At 34.2% G+C, this 13346-nt stretch overlaps 1 protein-coding gene across 1 annotated transcript in view; it reads right to left on the bottom strand.

Moving 5' to 3' along the window:
- Sox15 (Sox box protein 15) overlaps positions 1 to 9362 on the bottom strand; it is a 111734-nt gene extending 102372 nt beyond the window's left edge. Inside the window, exons 1-2 of the mRNA XM_053762312.2 lie at positions 9109 to 9362; positions 888 to 1113 (exon numbers count right to left, since the gene is read on the bottom strand). Coding sequence (XP_053618287.1) covers positions 888 to 970 — 83 coding nt within the window. The 5' untranslated portion in view covers positions 971 to 1113; positions 9109 to 9362. The remainder of the gene's footprint in view (positions 1 to 887; positions 1114 to 9108) is intronic.
- Positions 9363 to 13346: the final 3984 nt, after the last annotated feature.

The following is a 13346-nucleotide window of genomic DNA, read 5'->3' as shown; positions in this document are numbered from 1 at the left end:
GTTTCCTCACGATGTTTTCCTTCACCGAAAGCAAGTGGTGGTCGATGAAAACTACTATATATGAGTCAGATTTGTATACAAACTCATGTGGCACGAGTAGGATTCGAACCTGGGAACTTTCGATCCACAGGCGGGCGTCTTAACCATTACACCACCACCGCTTCAACGGAAAGTGGACCTAATACTAAATCAATTATAATACATATAAAAGAAAATGTCCTTCTAAGAAAGCTTTGTCTCATGTCTTCCTTTCTTCTTGATCTTTTGTTCTTCGCTCGTGTTGGTGTAGTTATTGTTTTAATTACATATGTATAAACATTTGTATATAAATATATAGTAACAAGTCACACAGATTAAGTTAGCCCCAAAATAAGTTCGAAACTTGTGTTATGGGATACTAACTCAACGATATTATATTGTATAACATATACATAAATAGATAAACATCCAAGACCCAGGTCAATCTGAAAAATATCATGTTGACCTGACCGGGGATCGAACCCGGGACCTCCAGCTTAGCAGTTCGGCATGATGATCGTTAGGCCACGGAGGTCGTCCGTTTGTAATCGAATATACTGAACTACTAAGCGCAGCGCTGGATATCCACCAACCAGATGGTCCGACGATATAGTCCAAGTCGCAAGAAGACGCTGGACTCAAGCTGCTTTCAATCGGCCATTATGGAAGTCTTGGTGGGAGGCCTATATGTCCAGCAGTGGACTTCTTGTGGCTGAGATGATGATATTGAGCCAAATCTTTGTAGTTCACTCTCATTGGCCCTGGCTGGAAGACATTGATTTTCGCCTATATTTTGGATTCGCAAACTAATGTCTTATGAATCTCAAAAAAAAAAGTAAAAATTGTAATGATTGTAATCAAGTACTCACTTGTATGATGAAAAAGACATATTGCTGTCGACACAAGTCTGATCTTCCACTGGTCCACTAGTCGTGAGCATCAGGGTATTCATGCGTGGGTACGTGTAATCGAGAAGCGATATCGAGTATTGCTTGTAACGCGCACCACTACTTCCCCGATGTCCGATTACGTTGCGTCACGGTGACGTATTGCAACATTGTGAATGTCACGTCACTAGTTGTCTATGGTTCATATCTGGAAAAAAGAAATTAATTTTTCAAACATAGAAACAAAAATAAGAATGATCACGTTTATTTAGTAAATACTAACGACCCGCCCCAGCTTCGCTCGGTTAAAAACATGATAAATTATACACCTCAACCTTCCTCAGGAATCGTACTATTTATTGGTGAAAACCGCAAGAACATCCATGCAGTAGTTTTTGAGTTTATAGCGAACAGACAGACATTAATTCCATGAACGGGTTAATAGGGATCTCCTTATAGTGTAAATACCGAACAGAACCTTTTATTAACATAATACCAAATCAATCAAAATATAGTAACGTAAAACTTTATTTGCCAGCGTCATTCATAAAAGATAATCGGCAACTTCATACGCTTCGCAACTTCACGTAACAAGACAATACAAATGTATGTTTTCCGTTAGCAGAATCATTAAGATACACGAGTAATGTTTGATACTACAAAAAACATCTTCATTCTTATCTACAACGGGTACTGAACCCTATACGAGATTTAACGCAGATAGGGGCCGTGTTCGATTCAGACCGGCTCGGTCGCCATATTGAATCTGATTGACAGCTGTCAATGTCGGCGGCACAGAGACGCGTCGCCGCGCCTGCTCTACGGTACACGCCGTACCACTAATTTCTTTTGAAAATGGAACGCGCTTTTTAGTGTATTTTATTCACAGCCAGTGCTATTGATAAAATAAGCTAGATCGCTAGTCAATATTGCTAGACGATGTTTAGTTTTAATTTTCTTTTTTAATTTATTTTGTAAGAGGGCTATGGTATACATAATCTAATATTGATATATGTAGCAAATTTGATGGAAATTGTTAAAAATAGAACAGCTGTAACTAATGAATGAACGATATAACTACCTAAATCGAATATAATGTATCTAAAATATGCAACCTTCAATGCAAAGAATTTTATTATTTTTTAACTAATTATGAGTAAAATGACATCAATAAATGATCTTCAGATAGTTTATGTATTTGTGAAGGCCGTAGTGTTTAACCACAAATCTAAGACGTATATATATTAAATTACAATATTTTCGATGTTTTATGTTCAATGTCGAGGAAAACCACCTTGTAATAATTCATTAAAGCTCGTTATGTATAAAACTTTATGATCGCACAAAGATTTTATATTTATTAAATTACTTGGCCGATCTTGCCTAGGTGTATAGTCATATGAGCACAGTTTTATCGTACCAAAATCGTATCGTAACAAAAATATATATTTTTTAAAACTTTAAGTGGTTAATGCTTAAATGTTTTAATAAGTATATAATATTTTGTTACTTTTTGTCGATGGCAAATATTATAAAGAGCGATAGTGATGTAGGTACAGTCAACCTATCAAATTTTGTATAACAAAAAAAAAAACAAACTTTAATATTACCTATAATATAAAATAGTAGCAGCGCCGCGGGGCTTCGCTCCCGTGGGAATTTTGGGATAAAAGTACCTACCCTATGTATTATTCTAGGTTATATTCTACCTGTGTAAGAAATTCATAAAAATCGGATTTTGCATGAAAGAGTAACAAACATACATCCTCACAAACTTTCGCATTTATAATATTAGTAGGAAGGATTACTGTATATACATTATGATTAATAATTACCAATGTACCTATAATTAATGATTATAAAATTTATATTAGGTTATCGACCGCATTTACATACATACTAACATACAATAGATTTAATATGTTTGCGTCAGGCCGAATGTTAACCGACAATGTATCATGTCGACATAATTTTGGTCCTAAGTGAACCGTACAAGGTAATGCACGTCCTTATAGTGATGAATCACGATAAATTTTTAAAAGACAACTAATTTAAACGCGACTAAAATGTATAAAAATCTTTCTTTGGCTGCGATTCCGCTTCTACATAATATAAAACGTCGCTCTGCATTGTCTGTTCCTATGTACGCTTAGATCTTTGAAACTGCGCAACGGATTTTGATGCGGGTTTTTAAAATAGATATAGTGATTCGAGAGGTAGGTTTAGGTGTATAATTTATTATAGTTTAACCCAAGCGAAACCGAAACGTACGTGAAGTCATGTGAAGTTTTCATACAAACTTATACCCGTTGCGTTGCATTGCCGGCTTTGAAAGTTGTATTTTAAGAAATTATAGTCTATTTTGACTTATGCTTTTTATTTCAATATACCCATATAAATTTTCATTAAAATTGAATGAAAGAAAAAATATTTGACGGATGCTGCCAAGTGGAGTAAAAGATTTTGACAAGCATTGCTGCCAACCAACTTTCGGGTATCGCCGACACGCGTCGATAAAATCTAACGATAGTATCTATCGACCGCTGTCACAGCACTAGTTGTCATTATCGATAATAATCTAAATCAATTGCGTTGTACATCTCTCAGTTTCAAAATTATTATCACACTAATCCTCCTATTCTAACCTACTAATATTATAAATCCGAAAATTTAGGTTTACTTTAGATGTTTGTTACTTGATTACGTAAAATCTAATAGGCGTATTTTGATTAAATTTGGCTCTAGGATAGAGTTCTGCCGAGAATAGCACATAGGGTATTTTTTTCCCAAAATTCCTCCCTGAAGCGAAGACCGGAGCGCAGTTAATACATCATAGCAAAAAGGGGGGGCATACGGAACAGACAACTGAATAAAATAGTTACAAACTAAATTATGCCCAATGAATTCTTTCATACATCAAATTTTTCATTGACTTAAATAATTTTACACAAATCTAACAGGTTTCTCAATGAATCATTCAGTTTAACTGCAAGTTAAGTATAAGCTCTAATTTAAACACGAGATGTTTTGGTTAACCAGCAGTGGTAATAAAAAACATCCGTGTTGTATGAACGATGTGTTATGATATAACCATTCGCGAATTATATACAGTTATCGAGTGTGGGAGAAAATCGGAAGCGATGTAAAGCCATGCGTTTTCGACCGGCTCGTGGAAGAAACACACATTCACATAACACAGGGTGTGAAAGCCAAAAAACTATTGAGCCGAATCTCAAATTTCTTTAATTACTAGCCGGCGCTTTTTCCCGAGGGAAATTAAATAAATAAACGACGAATGAACACACGACACACACTAAGCACTAAGCTTGTGTCGCGGTTCCGATGGACTTAAACACAGCAACGGGCACAACACACCTAGAACCCAGAATTCGGGATGGAACTATCTGCTTCTTACAGTCATTTTTTCGTGAATAACAGTCGCGGTTATTACGTGGAATGAAATACACATAGGTAACGACTTTCTTGGCAGTAGTTTGCCCGCTGCCTTCTCCATTTGACACGACTATGAAGATTAGTGTTAGTACATTGCACTCTTCATATTAAGACTAAGCATGATGGCGCGTGTCTCATTACTGATTTAAATTTATTCACGAACTTTAAATATTCACTTATTATTAAGGTTATAACGAATCCATCTTAGCAAAATATTAGAATTTTATACTTGAAATTTTGTAACAGGGAAGTTGCCTGTGTATAACATAAAATGTATAAAATGCATTCACATAACGAAACATGATATCAAATGTCGCTTTAATTGATCAACTATATTTTTATTAATTAGAATATATTTGGTAAATCGTTTTATGAGTTTGTTTCAGCATATACGAGACTACAATACTAAAGTCACTTTTCTATTGAATCCTGCTCTACAAAAAGGTTTCAACGATGCACCTAATTATTACACACTTTTTTTCTTAAGTACTTACGTGTTTTTTTTACAAAAAAAATTTAGCGCTGTGTAAATTATCTAACGTACGACGTCACGCACAAAAAAAAACAATAAAATTGACAATAAAATAAATACATATATTTAAATTTAATAACAGCCATAATTACGAAGAAAAATAAATTACTTCCATCAAAAGTAGGGGGTTTTTATGTACTATAAAAAACCCTACTTTTGACTCATCACATCATTTCACTACCACTACACAGTATAAAATTAACAAACTCGCTTCCCCCTATCGGTCTGGTATCTATAAAACTGAGTACACAGCGGATTTGGATGCGGGATTTTTTATACAGGGAGATTCAAGAGGAAGGTTACAATTTAATACGGTTTTAAAACCGAAGCCGGGATGGGCCGCTAGTTAACTCATATTTTTAACTCATTTAGAGATGTAAGTAGGTATTTATGTCGAAGCACCTCAGGTTAGAGTTCTTTAAGTAATTTGAATTGTTAACGAGTGCCTACAATTTTTTTACTCATTCAAAGTTCAAGATTCGACGTTTTTTATGACTATCCAAAATGTATTTAATTTTTAAATTTAAAGTGTGTGTGATTGTAAAAACAATTGAATAAATAAATAAAATTACATTTAAATAGGTAGGTCTAGGGAATCTAGACCTTTTTACAAAAAGGATGCTTATGATTTTGACCGGTATGTATGTTGTCTGTTTCCTCATAATTTCAAATGTACTAAATAAACAAATTATATGTCGATAGAAGAATCTTAATTTAGGCTATGTGACGTCACAAAAAATGATAATGGCGCTCTTTAAACATATATAAAATCATACACAAAACAATAAATATATTTTAATCACCTAGTGTGGATATCAAATGAAAGGGCTTGACCAGCACATTACAAAAAAATATATATTTTTAGTTGTTTCTCCCGGTTATGCTTGCATACATTTTATTTTAATTGGTAATTTAAGTATTGTTAAAACCCCACCCAAATTATAGGTATATAACACCAACAAAGGTCTGCAAATTTTATTCCCATAACGAATGGTGCATTCGACGTGACACCTGACCTTTTTTCAAGTAGAAAACGAAAATTCTACTGGACCGATTGTTATGAAATTTGGTACACGGGTAGAATACAACCTGGAATAATACATAAAAAATTCCCACGGGAGCAAAGCCTCTAGGCGCAGCTAGTGTAAAATAAACGCTGAATACACATTAAGTTAATTCATTCTTGTTATTCTTGTTAATGTAACCCATAGATGTTTTCACACCCCATTAAAGCACTTTAAAGGTTGAATTTTTAAAAACAAGCCTATATTTTGCCTCAGATTTTGACTATGTTTATTCCAAATTCCATCAAAATCGGTGTAGCGGTTAGATCGTGGAAGCGTGACATACAGACATTTATATAGTATTGTGTATGATAAATGAAGCTTAAAAAAAATATCATAAATTATTGTGGTTTGTTTTCGACGCGATAATTTAAGTAATTTCGAAGTTCCTACCGTATGTGATTACTACATAGGTACATGATGAAGACTAGCCAGAATGCCGAATTACCAATGAGAGCAAAGCCGCTATCCCTAGCTATACTAATGTTATAAATATTGTAGTACCTTCCACGACTGATGACTCTGTCTATTATGTAATGGATAAAGACGTGATACTGTATCTGTATTTGAATAGTGTATTTGTTTGTACTTATTTCACGTGAAAACGAAGTAGGTAATTTAATAATGAGATTATTCGTTTTGAGATAGTTGAAAGGGTGGGGAGCGATATAGAGTACTTATTAACACGGACGAAGCTGTAGGCACTAGTTAATAAATCTGGTAATATTTTTTCTACCAAAATTTTTAAGTTATTTTTGGGAATATTTTTTTAAAGCGTTTTAATTGTCCCGATGTTTATCTGTAATCGAAATCAATAAAAGCTTTCTTGTACCTACTTCAACAGCAAAATGAATGCAAGTTAAATTTATTGTACTTATTTCAGCAGAGTTGACATTTTACACTTCGCTTCAGTTTCCACGACTATGGATTAAGTAAAATCTTCGTCTAATCAGCTTATAAGTGGCCTGTAATATAATTGGCCAAGATAAACAGGCGCATATTAGAATGATCCAACTTATACATGCGAAAGTTGGTGAGGATGTATGTATGTATGTATGATACTCTTTCACGCAAAATCTACTAGTCGGGTCGTTATGAAACTTGGTACACGGTTAGAATATAACCTGGAATAACACATAGGGTACTTTTTATCCAGATGATGCCCAAACAGACTTTTAAAATTCTGAATGTTAAAGTCTACCTCTACAATACAAAGTTTTATACATCTTAATTAACCGATAATATTCATCGAATATATATTCAAAAAACGGCACAAAGCATTTAATGTTTTAAGAGTTTGAGTAAAAATGAGTGAACACCTAATGTTGAGCAAAATCTGATGATGTACCCAGGGTACCCCTCAACGGTTTACTGCTCGGATGGACATTATTTATTGTCACGCGTTGAATGCATTAACACTTTCTGATGACAAAAAGGTTGTGGTAAAAATAACAATTAAAGGCTTTAAAGTACACAGATTTATTATACAGAAGCGAAGTTGCGAAGCACATCTAGTTAGTCCTTGTTTTAAAATTAAGTAAATCCTTAAACTTGCATTTAAGTTCTTCGGTCGACTGTTTCCCTAAGTTTGTTCAACCGACAAGACCTCATTTTGCATATTGTAATGGAGGTCAGAAGTCGGACCGAATCATAAATGTTTTACTATACGGTCCACCAATTCGAACGTTTTGATTATATTCGATAGTTCCAATAAAATTAAAATATTCGAACTGGTGCTGACATAAAATAATCGCACGTTTAGAATCTTTTTTTTTTTAATGGAACGTTCGACCGTCATTTATTTTCGTTTTTTAAAATTGTGTTAGGCCGAAAATATAAAAATAATAGGCGAGTAGATTTTGTATATAGAGATCGATAGAGTTTGTATAATTATTTTAAAAGGGAGATTTTGTATGTTTTTCTGATATCAATGTATGTGCATATTTACTACTAATTAAGAGCTGAAAAATAGGAGAAATTAGTAGCTATTTACTTTGATGGTTTTTGTATAAGTTAATTTATCAATGTTAGTTACTATAAGTTAGTTAACCTCTAAATGTTCTAGAATCGATTAAAATCGAATGTTACGTATAACATAACTCATTGTAATTTATTCATTTTTAAGTGTTTTGCGAATGACAAATTATATGATAGTTGCCAACTTAACGTACCTACCTACACACCTTTTTACTCGTCTTCTGTAAATTATTATTTTTCGTAAAATGTTCTAAACAGATTCAAATGTATGTTAATTGATTGATGTTCAAAGTAAAAGAGCAGGACGATGCACGTTAGTTTATAAAAATCTGCATTTATAAAAATCACATGAAAATGTATGAAACATTTTAATGTACAAAGGTCATTGAAAATTCTAATTAAAATGTAGACGTTATAAGAAACTACACCTAACACATTTCAAGCATTCCTTTCCAACATTTGCCTTAGCAATTGATAATAACAACATTCACAAAGATGGTTGTAAAATCACGGAATTCCAAATTTTAAGGTTTATTTTACTCTGACCCCGGGCTTCACAGCCCCGAATACAACCAGGTACAAGGTAGCAGCATGAGAGAGAAGTCGTAAGGAAATCCATCGACTAAATCCTAGCTCTATTAAAGTTTATGGGTGATATTAATTAATACCTACTTATCTATCTACTTCTCAAGGAAACATACAATATTTCCTACAGTTGTTAAATTTTCCGCTCTTTACTGATTCGTTGGGTATCTTAATTTATGTATATATGAAATTTACAATACACATATATACCTACAGACCTACTTCATAATATCCAAGTTAGTTAAAGTAACTATAATACTGGGATTTTAATTTTGGAATGACTTTGAAAATGTCTATTTATCAATGATTTGTAAGACTACCCGCGTTTTCTGAAAAATGCCGGTTGAATTTGTTTTTTTCCTAAAATTAGTAAATTACGTTAAAACAATTGCCTTTATACAGTTTTGCGATTGTTTATGTTGTAATTAGTAGAAGAAAATCGTATTGAATGTATAATCTGAATATATAAAAGCATTTATTGATTTATAGAAATGCACTGGAAATTGTCAGTTTATACAACGCATTCATTTATCTACTAGTAGTACAATGTACTCAAGTTATCTATTAATTGATAAACAAAATAAACACGCACCTGTTTTACCAATGGAACACAAATTATTATTTTTTAATAAAAAAAAAACACTAATCACTGTCACAAAACTCCGAGTACATCCCTCAAGGCCTCAACCACATATAACGCGTCAAAATTCGAATTTCACTGCACTGCACAAATGTTTGATTTTTTGAAATTAGAATGCGCGGTTTGGCTTCGGTTAGAGTCGGGCAGAGTTCGGGAGCGGTGAAGTATATGCGCGCGCGCAGGTTCTACATCGACTGGCGTCGCACGCGCCTCGGAACACGAGCCGAGGCTCTTTGCAGGGGTAGCCAACGATTTGTAGAGTCTTGGTAAAGCTGACGCGTAAGTTCCTTGCGATTCGTTCAGCTAACAATTTTATTTTATACGCCTTTTGTGATCACAGAGCCGAGTATTATAATTAAAATTAGACAGAAGCCTTGGATTCGTAATGGATCAATACTCTATATATATTTTAATGAAGTCTAGTTATATATGTATGTATTATCTTTCAGCTAAGTTCTAATTTACAATTGGTGAAAAAAGTATTAATCGTTTCACTTACTGCAAAACATTGCATGAACGCAAGTTTAAGAAAACAAATTAATCTGATTACTTAGGTCCGTACAAAAGTATTAATTTTAAAATTCTTGGTATTCCAATCCAAATGTTGACAATAACTGGAAAAACCTGTTAAGTCAGCCGATGTATGCACCAACAGTCTCCGGAGGTCCACACAAAGATATATCTAGCCTCTTCCCTCATCAGACATCGAGGCAAGAGTTAGAGAAGGACATCATAGTGTTACAGATGATTTCACATAAATTTAACTTAGTCATTTCGATTCCATACCGCATTAAGTATCTTATAAACTTCTCATTTAAATATCGACTTTATTATCATCTACCACGTTCCATATCTGAAAACATTTATCTCGAATTTAAAAAGTTAACAAAATTCTTAAATCAAATTTTGTGTATTAACATAACGCTTTTAAATTTTCACGGACACATCAAACATAGAGGAAAATATTACTGGCCGATTATAAACAAAGTACGCTTTAAAAAGAAAATTATTTTATTATCTATTCTTGAGATAATTTTAGCGTGAGATGCCCCCGCTGGACAGTGGACACGTTTCATTAGCTACGTAACTGCATTTGTCTGTTCGCCTCGTTCCCTCGTAGGGGCATCCGGCACGTTGGAAAGAGATGAGACGTTGTTTACATCCAAATGGACCGCGTAGATGTGGCTTTAATGGGAACTTCCCAGATCTGTTAATTTTGGGAGTAGGAGGAAATTCGTTTACATAGCCGTGTGTTTTTTATATTATTTATAGAACGACTATACATGGATATCTGACAGTTTTCCTTTTATTTGTGGTTGAATTTGTGTTATGTTCTGGTGATTAAATTATATCAATATATGTATATACCAGTAAATGTACCTATTTATAGTATGTAATATAAAAATGTTTACTGTGCGATTATTAATATTTTATGGGACAAAAACGTTTTGCATAATTTTATTTGTAAATATCATAATTTAAAACTTCAAATAACGAAAGGTTTTATAATTGGCAAATGGTAGTCCCTACTCCCAATGTTTATTTATATTAAAAAAATAATAATATTGGTTTAAAACTGAATGAACCTCTCAGATCCTGGTTCTTTTACGGTTGTAATACCTCGAAGCCCTTCTTTGCTTATAAAGTCGTATTCCTCCTGCGGGTCGTGGTTATTAAGTGGAATGAAACACGCACAACAACTGTCTTGGAAAAATTAATTAAGTAGTTTTTTTCCGCCATTCCCCGCTAGCATTTTAAAGGTTTTACGACCGGCCTGCTTTACGTCAACCCTCTTTAGGAGTGCTGTGGTTGCCTATCAGCTGTCAAGGCTGTTTTTATTTCTTCATCGCCTCGAACGGAACGTCATTGATATCTACATGAGGATATGGAATGATCGTATTTTAGGGCGGGAAACCACATTATTACAGAGACTCCTAATGGATACATGAAATTCTACACCAGCAACACCATGCGTCTATTTACTGTCACTAAATAGTAGTAAAAAAGTCATGGCAGATGCCTTTAGGCGACTTGAATAAAATCGGACACCAGTGTCAGCATTCGTTGAGAAGGAATTAATTCAACCACGTTATTCACCATCATCAACCATTTTAATGTTTAATTGTGATTTGAATCGGTGCCATTGAAATAGTTGCACTAAACTGTACCTATACCTAATTAAGGCGCTATTAGCCGCACTCTAGCACTACATCACATTTTTTATCAATGTATTTTATTTCTTAGTGAGAAATAATAATGAATTCGAACAGATTAGAAAGTGTTAAAGTTACAGACTTATGTATAATATATTAACCGTTATAGTTTTCTATAATAAAAAGTGGTCACAGACAGTTGATTAAACGGATTTTGGTGGCCACCGCTTTCGATTTAGTCGGTTAGAATCGTGAATATTATGTAATGGAAAACCTACAAGGTAGGTAATTGTTATACTTAAATAAAATACTTATTTTTGCTTAATTTACTTAATTTTTAATCTTTTACTTAATTTTGCGTGGCATAATTTATCAAGATCTTTTTTTATTTTTAATTAAGAAGTAAAAGAGGTGGCGTCAATGTGCGGGTACATAGCGCCTTAAAAGCATAGACAAAATAAAACTATGTCAGGCCACTAACACGCCCAAAAAGAAAAAAAATCAGACGATAAGCAAGTAGGTATTCAAATTTTCGTTTTCTTTTCTTTTTTCTTTTCTCTTTTTTTTTTATGCACACGCCAGTCTGCCTCTACGTGCCACATCTCCTCTCGCGGGTCTACTGGAAGAGATTTCATTTGAAATAAGTAGCACCCTTGTACTCATTTTTATAATGTAATTTATATTTTAAGCTTTTTGTGTACATAAATTGATAAATAAATAAATAGGTAACACGCAATCGTAACCACTAGAAATTACATTATAGAATATACATTAGGACAAATCACACAGATTGAGCTAGCCACAAAGTAAGTTCTAGACTTGTGTTATGTGATTGTGATATGTGTTGTGATATGTGTTGTGATATGTGTTGTGATATGTGTTGTGATATGTGACTAACTCAACGATAGGTACTATATTATATAACGAATACATATATAGACAAACATCCAAGACCCGGACCAATCAGAAAAATATCATTTTCCATCATGACCGGTTTAGAGGAAAGCACTTTACCACTGGGTCACCGAGGTCGTCAAAACTCTACTACCACATGAGGTTGTCAACACATGAAACGTGTAACAATAAGGGAAAGTGAGATACGAGATGTAAACGCTCGTCGCACTGCAGACATTACAGGTGATTTTCCACTTTCCCGATCTCCGAAACGTAAGCATTTGTGCGAACGGCACAGACGCAGGAGAAACTTGGTTGATACGAATTTTAAAAAGAAAAATTTGTGAATTTTTCTCTAGTACAGTCAACGGCACATCAAGTTACCCTGCTTTATGTGTTCATGAAAAATAAATAACATAGTAAATAAATTATTTCTTTCAACCTCGCGTGTTGAAGTCATGAAAATTCAGCTGAGCCTGCCTGACACGTGAACACATGGAAATGCTGTAATTGGCTTTCGGCTTAAAGCCAGACGGCTTTTCATCCCTGACTTGCCTCGTACAACGTAATAGGTTTGTGATTACGATGGCGCTCACAATCGCCTGCGGGTGTGCAGTACAGCGACACAATCAAGATTGTATTTGGGGCGTGCACCTCAGTTTCACGATCGTGATCGTTCGGACGTGGAGCTGAAAGCTGGGGGAGTCTAGTGGGGGTACACCTTATTGAGTTTTCACAACTGTGGGCGAAGTGCGGGTTAGCATATCACTTCTCACCATCATCGAATCGATTCGAAATGAGACACAGCGGACCAATCACATTGCGCCATTGTGACGCAACGACAACCACACCTGCAATGTCGTTGGTTCGCTGCGTCACACTTCAAATCGATTCGATGGTGAGAAGTGAAAATGCAAAAACGCACTAATCCCTTTGAACACAAAAATAAACTGCTATATATTTTTTTAATTTACGCAGTGATTGCACATTATTAACAATTTACATATTTTGCGAGATGGAAAGAATTAAGAAATATATTAAATTTGTAATAGAATTGTATCCAAGAGGTTGTAAGCAAAGTAAGTACAGCGGGTCTCCATCAACTTTTGGAACGATTCAAATTTACAGCGCAGTTCAATTTAT

Source organism: Plodia interpunctella, chromosome 22 (genome assembly GCF_027563975.2).
Source record: "Plodia interpunctella isolate USDA-ARS_2022_Savannah chromosome 22, ilPloInte3.2, whole genome shotgun sequence".
NCBI classification, from domain to species: Eukaryota; Metazoa; Arthropoda; class Insecta; order Lepidoptera; family Pyralidae; genus Plodia; species Plodia interpunctella.
Note: the sequence above shows the minus strand (reverse complement) of the source record. Positions and strands in the feature narration are given on the sequence as shown.